Consider the following 20,689-nt stretch of genomic DNA (forward strand, 5'->3'; position numbering starts at 1 on the left):
GGATTCTCTTTAGTAATAAAGTGTAATACTGTACCAAAAAAATATATAATACTTTTGTACCATTATTTTTCCAGATTCAGTGATGGATGCATAGCATTCAGCTGTCTGGAGTTTTACTTACCATAGACCTACTCATTTGCTCTGTCTAGTTTGTTAAAATACACTCTTTAGCATAATTGTAATCATCATCAGTAGGTCCACATATCTAGAAAAATCCTTGTTTAAAAAAGCTATTATATTTGACTTCCTCTTTTAACATTTATGAAAAATTGCTTGAATTGGAAAATAAGTAACTTTTTAAACAATATGCTTCTCAGCATCTATTTAATTTGGCTTTGGGTCTGATTTTTAAGAGCAGAGAAACAGCCTGAATTGACTGTGACATAGAATGTCATATTATTATTGTGGGCAACTCATTTTTGACACTTCTTAGAGGTTGATTCTCCACAGCTTAGGCAGTGAATTGGAGACAGACTGCACTGAGATGATTTAGCTGAACTTGCTGCTGAAGGCATCTGGGATGGGTGAGGGTGGAGTCACACAGTTTGCTTCTGATGTTTCTGGAATGGCAGCCTTCAACAGAAACAGGGAGGCAGGATGGCCATGGCTGGGAAGATCCTGAATCCTTGCAGGGTAGTGGAAGTGACTGTGTCCTCATTTGCTGCTTGTGTTTGGAGATGAGATGGTGTAGAAGATCAAAGGGCAAGCAAGGCTATGTTTTTGTGTGTAGGAGAGATAAGGTCTCCCATCATCCTTGCTTTGTTTGCATAACACAATTTTTGAAGACTTTTGGTTCGATGTTTCATTCAAATTACCTGCTAAAAGTCACATTAAGTAATTTTATTTATCTCACTCCAGTAGTACTGTTACAAAGTTAGTGCAGTGTGACCTGGTTTCATGTGGCATAAACAACATTTCTTCTTAGTCCAAGGGCCCAACCTGTGTCATTCTTAAAGAAGTTAGTGTCTTGCACATCTTTTGTGTTTTATGTGTGCTGAAGTTAAGAGTTTTATCACACTTTTTATCAGGTGCAGTGCTATTAAGTTAATCCTCTTCTGGAGTTTTCCAGTTGCATTAGGGAGGCAGTGTACTTCAGCAAAAGCTGAATTAATGCAGTCAGTTTTCCAACTTTTGAGTGCTCTTCAAAGCCTTTGAGTTTTGTTGGCTGGTAATAAAGCTTCCATGGTGCATAATCATTGAAGGAAGGAATTATTTCAGAAAGCAATTGTGATGTACTTGGGGCAGTATAATGGCCACCATGTTTAATGTCAATAAATAAGTGCTATTTATGCTGACAGAATTGGGGCTCTCAGTTGTTCCTGTAGAGGCTGAGCATCTTTTGGGATGAAGTTGTAAGCTGAAGACTTTGTCTTACGTGCTTGAAGCTCAAATTTTAAATTACTTAATTAAACCCTTTTTCAAAAAAACACTTGCTTTGAGTGATTTTTTAATCTGTGTTTTGCTGAAGATGAATATTTTGTTCCTGCAAAGAAATCCCTGTAAAAACTGATTTTTTTTTTGATGGAAATGCAGTGTTATGTGTTCTGCTGCAGAATCACTGCAATGAAAGAAATATACTGCTAAGCCTTGTGAAATTTCAAAAGACCATATCCAAGTTACTCAGATTGCTGACAGTTTGGTCAGTCATGATGGCATAGTTGACAAAAATACTGGGAAAATGATGAAATATATAATTAGCTTATTTACAGACTTCCCTTTCATCTCTTTTTTTCAGAGTGTGGGAGAAACGAAATCCCTAAAATAAGTGATTAAACTAATGGAAGCATTTCTAGAACAAGATTTCAGTGGAACCAACTCTATAAACTATAATCAGTAGTTGTTGTCTGGTATTATGTGTATTCATACAGTCCCAATGTTTTACTGTGGCCTTGAATATGCTGTCTGTGAATGCTGTTTGCTGGCTGTGTTCTGATGAAGTAGAACGTTTTTAGCCATTTTAATTCAAGAAATAATTAATGTTTTTTACTAGAACCTTAGAAGAATCTTTTCACAGCTCTTGAAAGGGAAGTAGAAACTGCTTGTTAAAAAGAAACCAGAGGTTTTTCTGTCTCTTTGCCATGACTTTTCACCACAGCTTAGAGAGCTTGGACTTTTCACCATGGCTTAGAGCCTAAATCATTTGTGCAGTTTAGTGTAAGATTAGGTCTGCAGACCAAGTTCAGGTAGAGGCATTGTCTTTGAAGTGCCTGATTCTGACTTGGGTGGTAAAACTCTTCACAATTTTCCAAGCCTTGTGTTTCTATTTTAACCAAACATATTTTCCTGTTTTATCTACTACCTTATCATGGGCTGGATTCTTGTTTCACAGGGACTTGGTCACAGTCAGTGAGTAATACAGGAGGTGTATTACTAGGTGTAACTAGTAATATTGTTCTACAAAGCAGGTGGCACTTTAAAGATAATAATCTGTTTGATTAGATCAAATAAGATATTACTGTTTATTAAACATACTGCATTTATTATTTTCCTGCAATGTGGGCTTCTATGGCAGTGGCCACCTTGTATCATTTTTCGAGGTGGCTGCTTTAATGTTCAGAGAAAACATGATAAAGCTTTTAGTTTTCCTCATGGTAATGCTCAAAGTTGGTTTTTATTGGGCTGTTTTGTTGCTATTTGCATTAAAGGAGTAATTTTAATCATACAAATAGTTGTGGGCGAGTTAAAGGAGGCTAATGAATAGATCTGCTCTCAAGTTCTGGTGGCTGGCAAATTACAGTGCCTGTACACTAATTTATTTAAAAGAAAGAATTGAAAAGAATTACATTAAATGGCTGTTGCAATTGTATGTTCAATTTTAAATGACAGTATAATGCAGATGTGTAACTAGGATGTCTATGGGCCTAAGTGCAAGAATTTGATTAATTTTGTGGCTTAAGACATTTTAAATTACTTGTAAATGTTACCATTGTTTCCACATTTAAAGCAGTAGGATTCTTATTTCAAATTGCAAACCAGAGAAAAAATACTTAGGCTTGGTTCAGCTACCTTTAAAGCTTTCACAGCTTCTGATAGAAGACTTTTATATCCTATGTCTTAAATTGACAGCAGAGGAGCAATTGTGAAAAGGATGTGCTCAGGCTTTTCTGTTAATATTCATCAAACAGCAAACCAGACAGTATAGCAATTTCATGATGCCTCTGTACAAAGGGCTTTAAATTGGCAAAAATTAATAAACTGTAAAAATCACCTAGATTTGCTTGATTTTTAGATATGTCTTTATATAATCTATAGAACAGAAAGAGCTAAATATTGAGTCACAACTTTTTTTCAACTTGACACTGCATTTTTCATCATTATATTTTTCTTGATCCATCCAAATTACACTTGAGGTTTGCACTCATAAATGCAATTTTTCATGTTTTTGCTTTATTCCATGTAGCTCTTTATTTTTTTTGTTTGCTGGTGAATTAGTAGATTAACATTCCAGAAAATGATTCCTTTGAAACACTAGGAGAAAGAGAACGGATGCTTTTATAAAAGCACCGTTTGATCTGTCAGTCTTTTCAACCCTTAGTGACAAGATTAAAGGGAAAAGGCAGAAAGTCAAATTAAAAAAAAATGCTCAGGAAACTATTCCTACTGCAAATAATTCTCCCCAATGGTTTTATCCAGGTTCACCTTTCCTAGCCAATGAAGATGGTGTACTTGGAGGTGTGATCGTTCTCCGCTCCTGCAGGTGTTCAGCAGAGCCTGAATCCTCACAGGAAAAGCCAACTTTGCTAGGTAAGGAATTCTTACTCATTTTTTAATTCAGCTGGGTGTTTGTTCAAAATGAAGAGTGAAATGAAATCTCTGTGCCTGGTTGAAAGCCAGAGAGAAAACAAAAAGGAATTGACATCGAAATAATAAAAATCAGGAAAGTGAAATAGGGAACAAACAAGGCAAATATGAACAAAACTCCAGAAAAAAACATTCTTTCTGATTCACTATTTCTAAGCAGAATTGTCACTCAGAGGATTGTGTGGGATCCTTCTAAACCTAACACAGATACAATAGTTGCTTGTGGTGAGGTGGGATGTGCTCCTCATAGGAAAAATTGCATTTATAGCTGGGAGTAATGCATGTAGCTGTTTACTGCTTCTCAGTAGCTTATTTGTGAAAAATGCTTTCTAAAAAGTTCTTTGTTCCTCCTTTTTGCTGAAGAAAATGTGTGAATTTGGAGAATGCATTGAAAATTTGTAAGGAAAGTTGTTTATGGTTGTTTATTCTCAGTAATTGCCAAGAAAATCAGTTTAGATAAGTCACTGTTACTATTTGCATTTGCACCAAACAGGACTTTCTGCTACTCATACTGAAATCACTTGGACTTTGCCTCTGCCAGTAGCTGTCTGGTTCCAAAAGGGCTTTACATCCCCTTCATCCCTGTTTCTGTCCTGGAAACACAATCCCTCTCTTGCTGCTTTGTGGCAGGAAAGTGTATTATGGAAAACTGTCCCGTGGTTTGTGTGGGAGAAACAGATGGGAACAGGGTGGAAATGCAACCCTGAGACAGTAAGGCCTCTCCAAGAGAAGGAATTTGGGATTCTCCAAGAGAATTTGGGATTGGGGGCATATGAATTACTTCAGGAGGACACTTGTGCCATCTCCTTTCCTGTGGTGCTCCTCAGATGTGCAGCTATGTGCATATTTATTGGGTCACATTGACCTGTCTAATGTCACCAAAATGTTTTTCCTTTGTATAATACTCTGCTTTATTATTATTTACCCAATTGTGACCTTACCTAGTGCAACAGCATCCTGCAACATAAATTCTATCCTTAAAAAAAGAGTTAAGAAAATGAAAATACAAGTGTGATTAAGTAAGAACAAACAAGATCAACATAATCTTCAATTCCCGAGATTTGCAAGTGAGAGAATTTTTTTCTATTCATGCAATGTGTGTCATTCATGTAAGAGAACATATTCTATTAATGAAGATTTGGCATTTTTTCCTCAAAAATAATTTATAAATTCCCCATATATTGTACATCATAAGTAATGATTGTTTGTTCATTGATTTTTGGTTTTCTTTTCACTGAAATAACAGAGATTAATTGTAACACAGTGCTTTTTCTGTACCATGGAAATTTCCCACCTTATAATGAATGCAGAGATAACACACAATTAAACATATGTAGTATTTGTGTTATTTGGACTGAAAATAAGTTGGTTAATACTGAAAAACTTTGTGTATAGAATAAAGAACCCTCATGTCTTTGTTACAGGGATCATCTTTATTTATTTCTTTTTAATATTGAAACAAATGGCAAGGAAGTGACTTATTGAATGGTTGAAAATATACTTATCTGAAGATATTTCACACATAATTCAGAATTTTCTTTATTGTTCACTAGCTTTAATGGCTAACAGTAACTAAGGTTTGTGCTAGTACAGGCTACTTTTGGTAGTTTTCAAAGGCAGAGATATAATATTTTGAGGGTATTTGTTCTGAACTGTTTCTCAGCTTGTCAGAATTGAAAGATGGGAATTAAATTTAAATTTAATTAAATTTAAAGACAAATTTTAATATGTCCTTTAAAAAAATGCTTTCACTGGCAGTGGAGCCTTTGGGGTGCCATGGAGAGGTTGGGCCCCTCCAACACACATTGATTGTTTCACTCTGTGAAAGCTTTTGATTCACCTTTGTGGTATCAGTCACAAATCTGTTCTGGGGGAGCAGAGCACACACCTCCATGAAGTTCATTTTTCTTTCATGATGATATCTGCATATCTGTCAGAATCTTACTGGGATCATCTAGCATTTGATCTCCTGCTCTGGTTTAATTGCTATGCAAGGAGATGTGGTTTGGAGGATAAGTGTGCTCAGCAGGCTGGGACCTTCATCAGCCACATTAAAGGAACCTGAGGAATAGGAATGAGTCAAGGTTTTAAACCCATCTAGTGATGCTTTTTTTGCAGTATGTGAAAGTCAGCCTCAAAAGAAATCTGTGGAAATGTCTGTTCAAGGCATCTTGTGTAATTCATGTAAGACACCTCACCTAATCCAGACAGAGAATTTGTGCCTCAGTGCATTTTTTTAAACCTTTTTACAGAATTCTGTGAAATGCCTTAAATTCTGATCAGCTATTTTTTTTTCTTATCCCCCCTTTTCAAATTATAGACTTTATGAATACAAATTAAAATGACCATGACAGAGAGCAGGAGGAAAAGAGTGTGGCAATTTATAAAGCTCCACTGAGAGAGAGCTGAACATTTGAATAATGTGCTCTTTATCTGAATTTTGTGTTGCAGCTGAGTAGGAGTGTGTTTGTGTACATAAAGATACCTGCATATGTATCAGGCAATTAAAGATCACTGGAACAGGCTGTTGAACAGCTGATAAATCAAAACACTTTCAGACTTCAGGACAGCACCTTACTGGATTAACAGGCATTAAAAATACTTGTGAGCAGTGATTAGTTTTCTTAATCATTATCATTGCAAGTGTGGCAGTTGGTCTCTAACAGTGATATCCTAAATTAGCTGTGAGTGCAGTACCAGAGAGCTGATGTTGTTTACCTGGTGCTGGAAGTCCAGGTAATCAGATCTGGGAGTGCTTTGCTAGGGGATTCTTCTTCATCTTTCTTTCCTCTCTCACCTTTAGTGTTCCTTACAAAGAAAGAAATGTTTGCATTTGCTGTTGTAATTCAGCATACTTTTGAATCCAGGACTTCCTCTAATTTTGCCAGAAATCTTTTCTTATTGTGCATGTTACTCTGTTTCCATCATACACCTCTCCTCCTTTTTCTGCAGGATAATTTTGTTTTTAGCAGATGTCTTTCCTGCCTGATCTATATCTTTAATTCCCATATTGCAAACTTGACCATTTCTGCATGTTTGCCTGTATCCTGCTTGGGCAGCTGAGCCACAAATCCCCCTTTACCTGTTGATAGTTGCCCATCTGGCTTTATGCTTTTGTCTGGGTTCAAGGCAGGCAAATACAAGTTCTGTCAGCTTTTACTGATGGGTGGAACAGGCCACTGGTCCATTTTTTAACTGCAGTTGGAGTGATGTATTTCTTATCTTGGAGGCTCCATGTCATCAAAGTAACATTCTCATTGTGGCTAACAGTTCTGCAGTTGTGACTGTGAATACTCAGGGAAATCTTGTTTTGTTTGATAGATGTTTCTTTTGAGATTTCTTTGCTCTGGTAAGTAGTTTTTGGCCCTTTGTTTTTTATCCTTGCTGTATTTGTTCCTCAAAACACAGTCTTGTTAAATTGCATCTTGTATTTTAAACCAAGGCCTTTTTGTAACTTCTTGCATTTTCCTTTATAGTGGAATTTCTGTGGAGCCATACAACAGAGAGCATGTGTGTTGGATACATGTCTGCACAGGATGGCAAAGCCAAGGTAAGCCATGAGGAATAGATGTAATACAGTAGGATGATTGCAGAAGCTGAGGAGAATTTGAATTAATGATAATGAAATATAGAAGAAATTTCTTTCTCTTAGAGAACAGAAGAAGTAATGGTTGCATAAGCAGTTAAATGTGTCAATTGATTAGGCATTTCTAATTTCTTTTTTTAATTAACAGCCATATACTAACATATGTTTCATGTCAGGATAAGGTACCACAAACACATGTCCATTCCCTCTGCTGACAGTATTTGTATTTGAATAATTTTATTCATCTTGATTCAGTTATGCTTGTACCATATTTTTCTGTGGGCACGTCTTCCTTTGGATAAAGCAATTGCACCATCAAGGAAGATATAAAGCATACTTCAAACAAGTTCCTAAAATACCCTCTGTGATAAATAATTCCAGTACTACCATCCATATTTTCAGTTTCGTGGGGCATTATAATTGATTTTTAATGAGGGAAATATTACACTAAATTTGAATTCAACAGTGAAAACTGGAAAATTCTGTCACATCATGATGAAGGAGTAGGGTTTAACCAAGTGGATGAGCCATCCATTCTTAGGAAAAGAGCATGGAAGGGAGAAAAAGGAGGGTACTGTAGTGTAGCAGCTGAAGCATTTAGGAGAGATGTTTGGAGAACAGGAATGAACATGGGAGAAGCTGCAAGCAGAGACTGTAATGGTTTCTGTAGACATTGATGCAAAGGGGGATGTGACCAAGGTAACACAAGAATATACATATACATATACACACACACACACACACACACATATATATATATATATATAGTTAATCTTCAAGATGTAAAATGTGCAGGAAAAAAACCCACAAGAATGCTCCAGAAAGACAAGGAAGATAACAAGCAGCTGATGAAGGAAGTGCTGGTAGAGGTGTAAGTGAAGTATTTGCTGCACTTTTGAATAACTTAGGTACAATTCTTTCCAGATAGCTATACATGGAAGAGTGTGGTTTTACTTCTTTTCTTAGTATTTGTTTCAGATTTAGTTGAAAAAAAGTCCAAACTGAAGTTAAAAGCTCAGATTGAACTGAGTGGAAATAAAGCAAGTTCAGGCACAGATGTTCTAGTATTTGCTAGTTAGCTTTAAAATTGTTGTCTTGTGTTTGCAGTGAAAGAATAACTGGGAATAAAGGATGTTAAATGTTTGCAGTGTGCACACCTGCCTCTTACTTACACTGTGAAACTCAAAATGTTATTGTTTCTTCCTGGTAGTGTCTAATTAATAAATAAATGCTAAATATGAAATCTGTCTGGTAATGAGTATTAACATGACAGTGCCATGCCCAGAGTTGCTTTCCTACTCACAGTTGCAACATTTGACATCTGGTGTGCATTGTTTTCATACTGCTGGTAAACTCTCCAGCTGGTAATCCTGATTGTGCTGACAGACACAGCTGCTCTTCTTGGATCACTTTTAAATTATGTTTTTGACCTTCACTGAAGAGTTAATCCCCCTCCCTTTCTTCCTTCTTTGAGTCTGTGGCCACAAATGCTTTCCAGAGAAAAACCACAAACGCTTTTGCTGCTGGCTTCTATTGATCAAAAAAAGTCTCCTGTCATAAAAGCTGGAATTTTGTTCTGCTACAACTAGGACTAAGTTATAGATGGAAAACTGGGCTTGAAATAGAACACAATGTATTGCAAGTGAAAAAAAAAAATCTCTGTTCTTTAATAGAGTGACTGTTTTGCTACAGTTAATTTTGAGTGCTTGCCATGAAAGAATAATGGGATAAGAGTTCATAAAAGTATAAAATATCACTTGTTTATGAGGACCATAGCAAAATGATTAGGCAGCAGCTTGTAAGGAAACATTTGCTTTCCTGTTTTTCTAGGGTGGTAAAGACCTTCAGGTTTTATTTCTTTCATCAGTCTAGGACTTGAGTTTTGTTCTTAAACTGAGCGGTTGTCACAGTGCCTGATTTTTGAACTGCTTTAATTTTTTACTAGACTAATATTAGAATCATCTAAAGGGGTAGATACTAAAGAGAAAAGGAGCCTGCTTTACTATCTTGGTGTGATTCTTTGGGCATGGGAGGTTAATGCCATTCATAATGGGAACTAGCAAATGGTGCTTCTGAACGCCAGGTGGAAACTGCGGGGCTACAGGATGTCTTTCTTACAAGGCAAACACGGGGTAGGTGCAGCTCACCTGCAGACACTGATGTGCTCAAGGCATAGAGACAACCAGTTATCTGTCAGCAGCTCCTTAAAAGAGGAGTGGGACAGGAAAGTGGGATCAGAGACTTAAGTGGTTTGTACACCGTGACCTGCCAGTGCTTGTGGCTTCTAGCAGCATGAGCTCTCCAAGCACTGCTTTGGAAGTAGCCTTGCACCAGGGGTTTGTTTGCTCCCAGTTTAGGCAAGGCTGGGTTCTGCAGCTGGCCACTCACCTTCAGATCATTCTGGCTCACCAGCACCAAATGGCTGAGCCTGCAAGAGCTGTGCACTAATAGTGATTTGATTTGATTTGAAGCTTACTTTCTGGAAAGGAGTCCAGTCTCTTTTTTTTAAAACCAGTTGCCTGGAAAAGTCACCATTTCCTATTGGATTAAAGTGTTTAGTTGAATGTTGCTTTAAGAATCCTGCACAGCCTTTTCAGATGAACTGAGTTCACACCTTATTGCTGACACAGTCACCTCTGTTTGTGTGTCCTATCAGCTCTTTCTGGATGCTGGAACTATTTCAGCTCCTCCACCGCTTCTAACTCTGGAAGTGTCATCTCCAGCACCTGCACAGTGGATATCCCAGTTGCTTCCCTCAGATTCTTAGGCCACAAACAGCTCATCAAGGCAGATCTTAGCTGGTTCAACTGTGCTTTTCTTTTTTTCTTGTCATCCTTCTCAACACAAGCAGCTTCAAAATCACTTGGTGCCAGCGTTTGTCACAAATTGGGTGTCACAAATCTTTTCATCTCAGCATTCTGGCTCTTTCCTATAATTCTTGAACTACCCTGCACCAGCTGCTGCTGCACCTAACCCAGGCTGGTGCTTGGGAGCCTTAATTATCATGAGCTTAAGGGGCAGAGACACTGAAGTTGAGGAGTATTTCAACATCAGCCCTGTTCTTTGGAAGATGAATGGGCTTCCCAAGATCTCTTGAAGCAGAGGTCTTGTATTGCCACCTCTGTGATGGTAGAATTGTCACAGTAGCCGATGCTCAACTCTTTCTATCCATTCATGAGGCTGTTGGAATATTCTGGGCTGCAGCAGAAGTTTCTGGCTGCAGCTGTGAGAATACATAGAGGCAGATAGGAAATATTAGTTTGTGGGCTCCCTCTGTATTCACACAGCTCCTTTTGTAGCAGTAACTGCTGCATCCAAAAGGTTATGACTTCTAGATTGAAGGACTGGGAGGTTAAATAACTGCATGACCTGAGGAGATTTTTTTGTTGTTGTTATTGTGTTGTTGACTCATTAATTACTTGATATGAATTTAAGCAATTATTTTTTTTCCAGTCCAAATTTTCTTCTTTCTGAGATACTAGTTGGTCTTCAGAACAACCTTCCAGATGCTTGGGGTTTTTTATGGATCCATAATAGATCTAACAACTGTTCATAGCATCAGCTAAAAAGGTCACCCTGTTACTGGGGCTCTGACTTCGTTAACATTACTCTGGAGGGTTCAATTATCATTTCCTATTTTCCTGAACTGACTGAGTTATGTTCTGACAGCTGATGCATCTTTGTTGTCACCACTGGGGAAGCAGCTCTACTCTAAGGTGTTGCTTCTTGCAGCTCTGTCCATCCTGTCGTGGATGATGTGCAGTACTTTAAGTCTTGAGGGTTTATGTAGCATTTGGTAAAGCAATTTGAGTGTCAGTTTGCACAAAGGGCTTGCAGACCTTCTGCCACGTAATTTGGGGCAGGAAGAAATAATTCCTCAATTCACCCATAACATATATTAGATTAAAATGAGGAATGGGAAGGAAGGGTGATAATGGTTAGGTTGCACAAGTTAATTGACTCTTCTTGGTTACAAAGACTTCATATCTTCTTGTTCCATGTCTGCTCAATGGAAGGTGCTTCAAAGGAAAATAAATTCTTCAATCTCAAACGAGAGTGCAGTGTATGCCTGCAATGCAAGTGCTCATACCAACGACATCTCTTGAAGGTTCTGGCTATGGGTAGGCAGCCTTTGCTTGATTTCATGTTGTGTGTCTGTGTACAGTCAGACAGGAGCCCTTTTATCTCAGGCAGGGTCTGCAGAGTATTTGTTTACTCAGGTCCTGCAAGTGTTCTGTATGCAGAAAGTGTAAGTGGCTGGGGTACTTACTTTTTCCTGAATCTGACCGGTGTCTTGTCCTGGTGATGGAGAGTAGTTGCTGGTAGCTGATGTTTCTGCTGAAGATAGGTAATTCCTCACTTTGTTTTCAACAGTATTTGAAGTCAAAGTCCTTTTTTCCCAGTGCAAGATCCAGTCTCAATACCAGCAAAATGCAGTTTTGGTAATTTATTTTATGTAAGTATTTGAAGTCATTTATCAGCTCACTATGTTTCTTAGTATTTATAAATCTGCTATATGATCTCTATAAACATTGCAGACTTTGGCAATTACTGTAAATGTTGCAATATTTTTGAGCAGTAGTTCAGACTTAAAGGTTTTAGTTCTTCTAACAGCTGGATGACTTAGGCAGCAAATTTAAGAAGCCCAGTTGCAATATTGAATATAATCCAATTCAGTTGCCAGTTTAAATCTCTTTTTGGCAGCTATTCAGTTACTATAACATGAACTGCTAAGCTTTATGTTATGACAGGTTTTAATAATGCAAAGTTACATAAGCTGTTCTTTCCATTCTCAAATGAACCAAATTCAAATTGCTTTGCAAGACACAGTGCAGCATTAGTGGGGAGTGTTGCATATTGCTGTGTTTGCAGCAACTGCTGTCCACACCAAACGTTGTGGTTGCAGCGTTCAAACAAATTTTCATCTTTGACAGTTCATTTCATCTGCCAGTAGGAGCAAACATAAACATGGTGGACAGGGAGACCATCTCCAGTTCACTTTTCCTGTGGAGATGGAAGCTGTCATCATCGGATTTACTCGCCTTTACTGATGTTGTAAAATTTAGCAAAAGTCCTTCCCTCTGTGTTTGAAGTGATGCCTGTGACAAACACTGATTGTAGTGGTTGTTGTTGGTTTCTGAGGATGAGCTTCTGTATTTGACTTTGTGAGTGAAAGGTCTGTGAAAGCCCTTTGTCAGGAGAAGGGCAGCTTTCCAGTGCTCATTGGGTGAAGAAACACATCTTGGAAGAATCCTAATTCTAATTTGAAAATTAGTGGAAAAACTTACCCAGCCTGTTTAGTGAGCAGCAATATGAAGTCAAATAATTCAGTCATTCATTTCAGACTACAGAGACAGTCTTTTAACTTCATGAGACAGGAGAAGTATATGTCAGTGTTGTTATTTCCTTTAATCTTCACGCTTGTCTGAAGACTGGGGAATCAGTCAGAAATTTTCATTTGAAAACTACTTTTTGCATACAGTGGACCATCCAGTTCTCTCATAAAAATAAGGTTTTTCTATTTGTTGGAAATAACCTTCAGTGCTAAGATACCAGTTAAAATGTTTGGCTTCATGGAAGTTAACTGGCTCTGATATGAGAAGACAAAATCACTTTTTGGGTTGGGTTCTTGCATAAAGGCAGTAGTTCTGGAATTCTCCCTGGATTTGGCTGACAGAGTGGAGTAGGGAAGATGGGACTGTGTGTGCAGGTATGCAAATATAAATGCAATAACCTTAGCACCTGCAATTCATAATGATACAAATCACATTTGAAGATTCATGACAGGGTTTAGAATACCTTGAGAAAACCCTGGGATGCTGAGCTGATTAGATGATTGGTTGATATGTGTCTTTAGGCTGTCTTGATACAGATATGAGTGATTTAATTAGATACATAAATAGTTTATAGTAATATACTTAGCCACAGAATGAATTTGAGTTTGCAAAACTGTTAACTTCCTAAGCAACCTGTATGTAACATGATTATTTTCAGTGCAGTGAGACCAGATGTGACCCATCACTGTCTTTCTGTTGTTTCCTAACAAGGCCAATATTCTGGATCCTCTCTTTTTATTTGTTCCCCATTTTTTTCTTTAATAAGGTTTCACCAAACAAGATGCACATGGCATTTTCTGATAACAGCAGCTGCCAGTATTTAGTGGGGCACCTTCTCCTGCTGTGCTACAGGTGTACATACAAACCATGGTGGAGAAGAGATTACCAGGAGACAGAGCAGCAGAGTTGCTGCCAAAATGGGCTTTTACTGCTTAGAAAATAAGTTCAGAATGTGTGGTCAGATGGTTCTGATGGTGGAAGTGTGTAGCCAGCTAGAAGGCTCCAAATTTCTAAAGAATATGTGAGCTTGGTGGTACTCTTTTTTGAGTAGCAAAAAGCCATAGGAAGCAATTTCCTTAAGGATATGCTATCTTTGGTCTTTCATTATATTTCATCTCTGTAGTGTAATGAATGGAAAAAGTTTGTTTTATAAATTATTCTGTCTAAAGCACATCCTGAGTGTGTAATAAGAGTGCTAAACACATGAAGTACTCCTTAGATTTGCTAAAGAACTGAATGTGCTGCCATCTGGTACTTGTACTCTGTCCTCTTGGCAGCGTTTGATTGATTTCAGCTTTCTCATGCAGCACTGTCTGTCTCTTGGCTGAAATTTATGCTTTTAATGAAAGAAAAATTCTTTTAATGAAAGAAAAATTCTCTAAGTTGTTGTGACAAACTGATACTTTAATGTGAATAGATGGAGGAGACTAGTTCTTTAAAAGAAAATGTTTTTTATATTCCTTGGTCTCAAGGTTGTTTCAGAATCTTTCTCTATGAGACATGAAGTAATAGAAATCAAAAAGATGAAACCATATATTGTTCCTGTAGGTGTTGTATTCCATGAATTCCAGAAAGAGCTAGTAGTTTTGTAAGCAGGGAACTTTGCAGTGTGCATCAGAAAGTACTGGGAGAGAGTAACATTGCAGTGTCTGCAGCACTGGGGCTGGGGGTGTCAGTAGTTCCATGATGTTGGTTTGGTTAGGAGGGAAAGAGGGAAACACTGAGTGTTTGGATGGCAAGAACACAGAGCAAGAATCAGCATCAGAACGTTGGTTAGCTCTTTTGGGCTTTGTAGAGGGGTAGGAAGCAAAAGATCAAGTGTTTCTCCCAGCATTTACCTTCTTTCCTGTGGAACTGTGGACAAGAGGTTCCCCCTCTAAGCTGCAGCCAAATCTGTGGTGACTGACTGGTGTCGCAGATGTTGGTACCTCATCTCCTGATGGACCCTCACCAACCTTGCTTTTCTCTGGGAAGGCAAAGCAAATCAGCATATTCTTGGGACTGTAAAATGCCTGTATATGAAGCTGAAGATATGGATAACTCATCATTCTTAATCTACCATTCTTTGACATACTTTCTGTGGAGTTGAGTGGAGGATTCATTCAGAAAAAATATTTCTTTTCCTTTTTTTTTTTGTGGTCCCAGGCACAATTTCTTCCAGGTGTGGGTTCATTCAACTTGTAAAGCTGACAGACTAATTGAGTTCAATTAAAACCTTTCCAGTGTTCTTCTTTTTTGTTTGCTTTTTTATTTTTAAGTTTGTAGACTTTAAACCTAATTGACTATACAATCTGGACTTAATGTAAAATATGATGTTGGGATATAAAAATGTAACGAATTTACAAATAAGTGCTGTGGTTCATTTAAAAATATTCAGTCTTCTTTGATGTTTCTTTTTATTTACTGGACTTTGTTCTTTTGGTTAAGAACAAGGGAGATATAAATATAAGAATTCATTTGGGAGTTTTCTACAGTTGTCTTGACATGGCAATGTTACCCTTTCAAATTATTTATTAAGTAACATCTTAAACATTATCATCTTAGATCTGTCTCATTTTTGTTCTACACAAGGCAGCCATTGGTGAAAGTAATAAAAAGTAGTCAGTGTGAACCAGATCTGTATTTACTCCATCATAGAAAGTATGCAAATAAACAGGATGCAAGTAAAGTCTTTAAGAAATGCTTTGTTATAATGTGGTTTCAGTGTTTCTGAAAATGGAAATCTTCAGATGCTGGTGTATAGTGGTTGTGTATGGGGAATGTGTTCCTGACGTAGGAAATGAGGTTTTCTATAGGAAATGGGATTTTGGTGGCTATTTAAGCATAGATACTTGCTCATGTATTAATAGATAATGACTGCCTGCTTATCCCCTCTTGTACATTTTCCTCCCCTTGCTCAAAAACCTATTAGGATTAACTTACTGGTTTGCTCTGATTGCAGTACCTCACCTAACAACAAGTGGCATTCTTCCTCTGAGGAAACAAATTTGCTACCATGCCCATTAAACAGTGCTGCTTTTATACTGTCATCCTTTTCATTTAGAAATTTTTACAGACCTGGGAAAATATCATGGATCTGTCAGTCATAGAATAAAAAATACCTTTCCTTCCCTTGATTTTGTTCCTTTTATTATTATTTTTTTTTAATTTATGAAATGACATCTACAGAAAAACTGTTTACATTTTGAGGGAAACTGTAAGATATTTCAACAGATTATTTTCTTCTTGGGGTGGTAAATCACAATTGTAACTGAAATTGTTCTGAAAGTGGGAACATGTTCATATGTCAAGCAGTAAAGCCAGAGACCAAAGTTTTAGCAATAAAATGAAAGCATTGAAATGTTTTAAGTTTAATCTTATTCTGTGATTTAAGTTAAAACAAGGCCACCTAAGTGCAGGCAGCAGGATGCCCCCTTATCAAGAAAGGAATTTTAAAAAGCTGCTCAAGACACAAAATGTTTCTTCAATGTAATGACCTGAGTTTAGAGTCTCAAATCACTTTCTGCTCAATTGATGCAAATTTTTCCTACTGAACTTTTACATTTGTACTTTTTTTGACAACCCCTTAACAATGTTAACAAACATTGCCTTATTGCAAGTTATACATTTTGCAACTACTAAATCTTTTAAATGGGATAATTTATGTACAAACCAATATGTGGTGGGCTGCACTTACAGGAAGCTGTAGTTTCTAAATGCCAGCAACATTATGTTTTGAGCTTTATACCATAGTAGGAATCATTTCTAGTTCCTAATTTAATAGAACATGAGCAATTTTCACAGTGTAGAAACATGTGCAAAGGGGGATAAAAAGTCATTACTCTTAACAGTAAGTCAAAGTATCTTTTCATAAGCAGATGCTTTTGCCCATCAGTAATAAAACATACCCCAGTACATAAAGGATCATTAACAGATTTTTAGGATCACTGAGTTACAATTCAGTTATAAACTGGAGTGTTGTGTGCACAGACAAACATACCCACTTCCTGGCTGAAATATTCCAGTGCCTTCTCAAAGGCTTTTAAAATTTTCTGTGGAAAAGATGCCTATTGGGAGCAACACAATTGTTTTTTTTGGTTGATTTATTTGGTAGCTGGCAACAGGAAGTCTTTGGAGGTTTTTAGGTGGATGTGTAGGTATTTTATGCAGAGAAATTTCTTATTTGCATCCTGATCATTGCAGTTGCTTTACCCTCTGAAGTGTTACTTTGTCAAGTGTTTAATTCTGTCTGAGGTTTCTCGAAGGTGTATTTCTGTATGCAGTAGTAAAGACTTCTGAATCACCCTAAGAAATAGACCTGTAAACCATGAAATGCCAGAAGTATTTTCTTTTGTCTTCACTCTGGATACGTCTTTCTGCTTTCAGTGCATTGATTCATCTAATTTGCCTTTTCTGTGTATCTGTCCTGGTCTTTCCCTTCATGTGTTAAACATTAATGCAAACAAAATAGAAAAAGAATCTCAGTTGCTTTTTAAGTTGCTTTGTAGTTTGTCCTCAGACTTCAGTGAGGGAACAGCTTAATTGTTCAATACTTACCAGCTTACTTTGTCCTGCATAATTTTGCCTTTTCTCAGTCCATAATGTTCTCTTGACTTTTCCACAGACTCACATTTCAAGACTTCCTCCTGGAGCTGTGGCAGGACAGTCCGTGGCAATAGAAGGAGGAGTTTGCAGGCTGGAGAGTCCAGAAAGCAGCTGATTCTTCATTTCATTGCAGAGAATGTGAATGACTCTTTGTACAATAAGGGTGTTTTTTTTTTTGTGTGTTTTAACAGATGTTGGAAATTCTGCTTTTGTTTTATACTCCGTATTGCAACCATGTGCACCACAACTTGAGACAAGTGCTGCTGTAGTTTATGTTCTCACTCTGTGAATGGGGGTTGTGTGCATGTTCATTTTGTCCCACGAATAAAATAGGAACACTCCCCAGTTGTGCAGAGATCATGTATAATTAATGATTGCATTTTAATTTTTCTGTGTTGAAAGAGAACCAAAAGTTAAGAAAAACTAATTTAAAGATAGGGTCACAATTGTCATTCATATTCTAAATTTAAAAGTAACAGGCCTTTGAAGTGGCTTTATAATTATGCAAAAAATTATTATGGTTTCTAAGTTTCTTAGTGGTTTTAAGGAAATCCAGAGGTGATTTAAACATGAGTTGTTTTTTTCCTCTCCAGTAAGGAGGATTTTTTTGTTGTTCAAAGAATGGTTTCAGTGAAACAAACTAGAGCAAAATTAAGGCTCAAATTGTTTTTAATAGTCTTATAGGTCATATCTGTGTTCCCAAACCAAGATGTTAATAGCTCCAAGCTGTATGTATTGCAAAAAGCTATATGAAGATAATGTATCGTTACGCAGTCTTTATGTATAATGGAATATTACAGTGTAAATAAGAAAACAAAGTTTATGGAAAGATTCAATATTATTCTTCACTTCTGCTTTAAATCTATTTTTAAGAGAGGTACAGAAATGAACATATTACTGGATGGGAAGTGCAATGTGTATCAAGTGGCTGGTGGGAGGTCTGATACTGAGCTTTGGTGTTGGTAAAGCAACTTCGTGTCCAGCCGCAGCATGGGTATTTATATAACTGTGTGTAATATGTATGTACTGTGCAGAAATTTACTGTAACTCTTTTGATACCTTGAACAAACCTGCAGTGTAAAACAATGGAATCCTTGTCTGCCTCATGAAGCTTTGGCAGCTGAACTGTCATTTGTCACCAGTTTGGCTATGTGAGCCAGGTTGCCCAAGTCCTAAAAGCGAGTTCTGACATAAAACCTTCCACTCAGTCCTTTTTCCTTCACAGCACTGGCAGCAATAGAAGACTTTTGTAATTGATTCATTGTCCTGATAAGTATGCCAAAGAGAAACTAAAATAGTTCATCCTTTTCCCTGGTGGATATTTGATAATTCTGTTTTCAGAAATAGTGGATGAATAGATATTCAGACTGTATTTGCTTAATCAGGCATTGTACTTGCCTGTTTTGTAATATTGTGCCTGCCTATAACAGACATACTTGACTGATGAAATGGTTATATTGATTGTAGTACCAATCTTTCATGGAAAAGAATAAAATTTTTTTAATGGCCTGAGTTAATTTTCACTATTATACTACAGCATACATTGAGATGCTGTCATCTGTGTATGGTTTTTTAATTGTGACCTCAGTGTAGGCCTATAGTTGAAGATATTTTAATCCAGTTCTGTAAATAATATAAAACAGCAGCTTTCCAGGTTGCACAACTACAGTGTGGAATGTGCCTGTCTTGAAATAGTTTGTGCTGAAATACAGTGCTTGAGGTTGGATCCTCAGAGGTGCCCTCATGGTCTGAGGAAGTGCAGGACCCTTCACTGTGTAGTGAGTGAAAAATTGAAGATCATGTTTGTACATAGCTCATTTTGAAAATGGCCTTGTTGTTGGAAAAGCTGAAGGAACAGTGTTAGCCTGCTTTTATTCTAAAAGTGCTTTTCTGTACTGACATCATATAGAAATTTTGGCATAAATTCACTCTTTCATGCCCTATGCTTGTAAAACATAAATTCATAAATGCTTTCTTCTCCTTACTTGCTTACTCTCTCTTTTTGGAGGTTTGGATTCCAGCATAGGATTTTTGTAGTTTGTTTTTACTTTATTTTTGTATCTATACAATACTCCAGTCAATTTTTTTTTCTCCTTTTTGGTGCAGAGTTTTCTATCTAAGGTACATATGAGAAGAAAATCATCTTAGCATGTATGACTTAGGTATCAGTAATTGTGAAGACTGACAGGAGCAGAATTTCCTATCAAGCTCCCACTTAAACCAATGAAATATCTTACATGACCTTAATTATGCATCTAATTGTGCTACTAGTTCTATTTTGAGCTTAAAAGAGGCTCATGAAATACAAATAGTGAGGAGGGACACTGCAGTGATGTGTTCTGTAAGCCCTGTGTGTGTGATGAGTAACCATTGCCACTGGCATAAGCAGATACAGCCCAAGAGGAAATGACCCAGTGGACAGCAATAGCTGCTGAAATTGTAAAGGAAGGGTGAGCAAGTGAAATACATAGAAATAAAATTTGAATTCTGTCAGTTTTGTACTCAAAGGCACAGTTCTGTGTCCTAGAGGATCAGCAGTGCCAGAGTAGTCCTATTCATTCTTCAACTGGGAAGGACAGTACAGAAGGTGCTGTGAAAAGAAGGAAGCCTAAAAGAAAACAAAGCTGGTAATAAATCTAGGGTTACTAGCAAGGTTGGGGTAACTGCTGTTGTTGCTTAAATTGTGAATTAAAAGCAGAATACATAAAAAGTAGCCAAAGGAATTGGTGGTTATGGCATTGCAGGTACAATATTTCACAGTGGCACGTGGTAATTGTGCAACTGGACAGTATAACCCAGTTTTGAGCAGAATGATGCAGGATTAGATGGGAAGCTCTCAAGTGTGCTATGAGACTTTAAACATGCTTGTTAAAGGGAAGGCTTGCAATTTAATGATTTCTTTTTCTTCCAGTTGTGGTAGTTGTTTACTTTGAGTCAGTGAGATATATCAAGAGTTTGTCATTCAGTGGTAGCAGGATTTATCTGTTGAAAGACACTGGATTGGCCAGTTTTTACAGCTTTGTGTGTGCAAATAACTGAGCACCATCTCCTCAGTTTTTACAGCTTTGTGTGTGCAAATAACTGAGCACCATCTCCTCAGTTTTTACAGCTTTGTGTGTGCAAATAACTGAGCACCATCTCCTCAGTTTTTACAGTGTTGTGTGTGCAAATAACTGAGCACCATCTCCTCATTCTCAGAAGGTTTGCCCCTCTAACAGAATTGGGATAAGTGTAATTCTGGGTGACTGACATCCCATCCTCTTAGTAGAGAGTCACTTTTTCATATTAAAATATGACTTAGGCAAAGAACTTGGTTTTCAGGTCAGCTTGGTTGATAGGAGAAGGTTTAGGAGAGAATTGAAGAGTTGAAGGGAAAGTTTAT

General features: G+C 37.3%; 1 protein-coding gene across 1 annotated transcript in view; it reads left to right on the top strand.

The window, feature by feature from the left end:
• TASP1 (taspase 1) overlaps nt 1-18,810 on the top strand; it is a 77,726-nt gene extending 58,916 nt beyond the window's left edge. Inside the window, exons 12-14 of the mRNA XM_084201933.1 lie at nt 3,634-3,744; nt 7,278-7,351; nt 17,327-18,810. Coding sequence (XP_084058059.1) covers nt 3,634-3,744; nt 7,278-7,351; nt 17,327-17,422 — 281 coding nt within the window. The 3' untranslated portion in view covers nt 17,423-18,810. The remainder of the gene's footprint in view (nt 1-3,633; nt 3,745-7,277; nt 7,352-17,326) is intronic.
• The last annotated feature ends 1,879 nt before the right edge of the window (nt 18,811-20,689 follow it).

This window comes from Fringilla coelebs, assembly GCF_963513975.1.
Source record: "Fringilla coelebs genome assembly, chromosome: 3".
Lineage (NCBI taxonomy): Eukaryota > Metazoa > Chordata > Aves > Passeriformes > Fringillidae > Fringilla > Fringilla coelebs.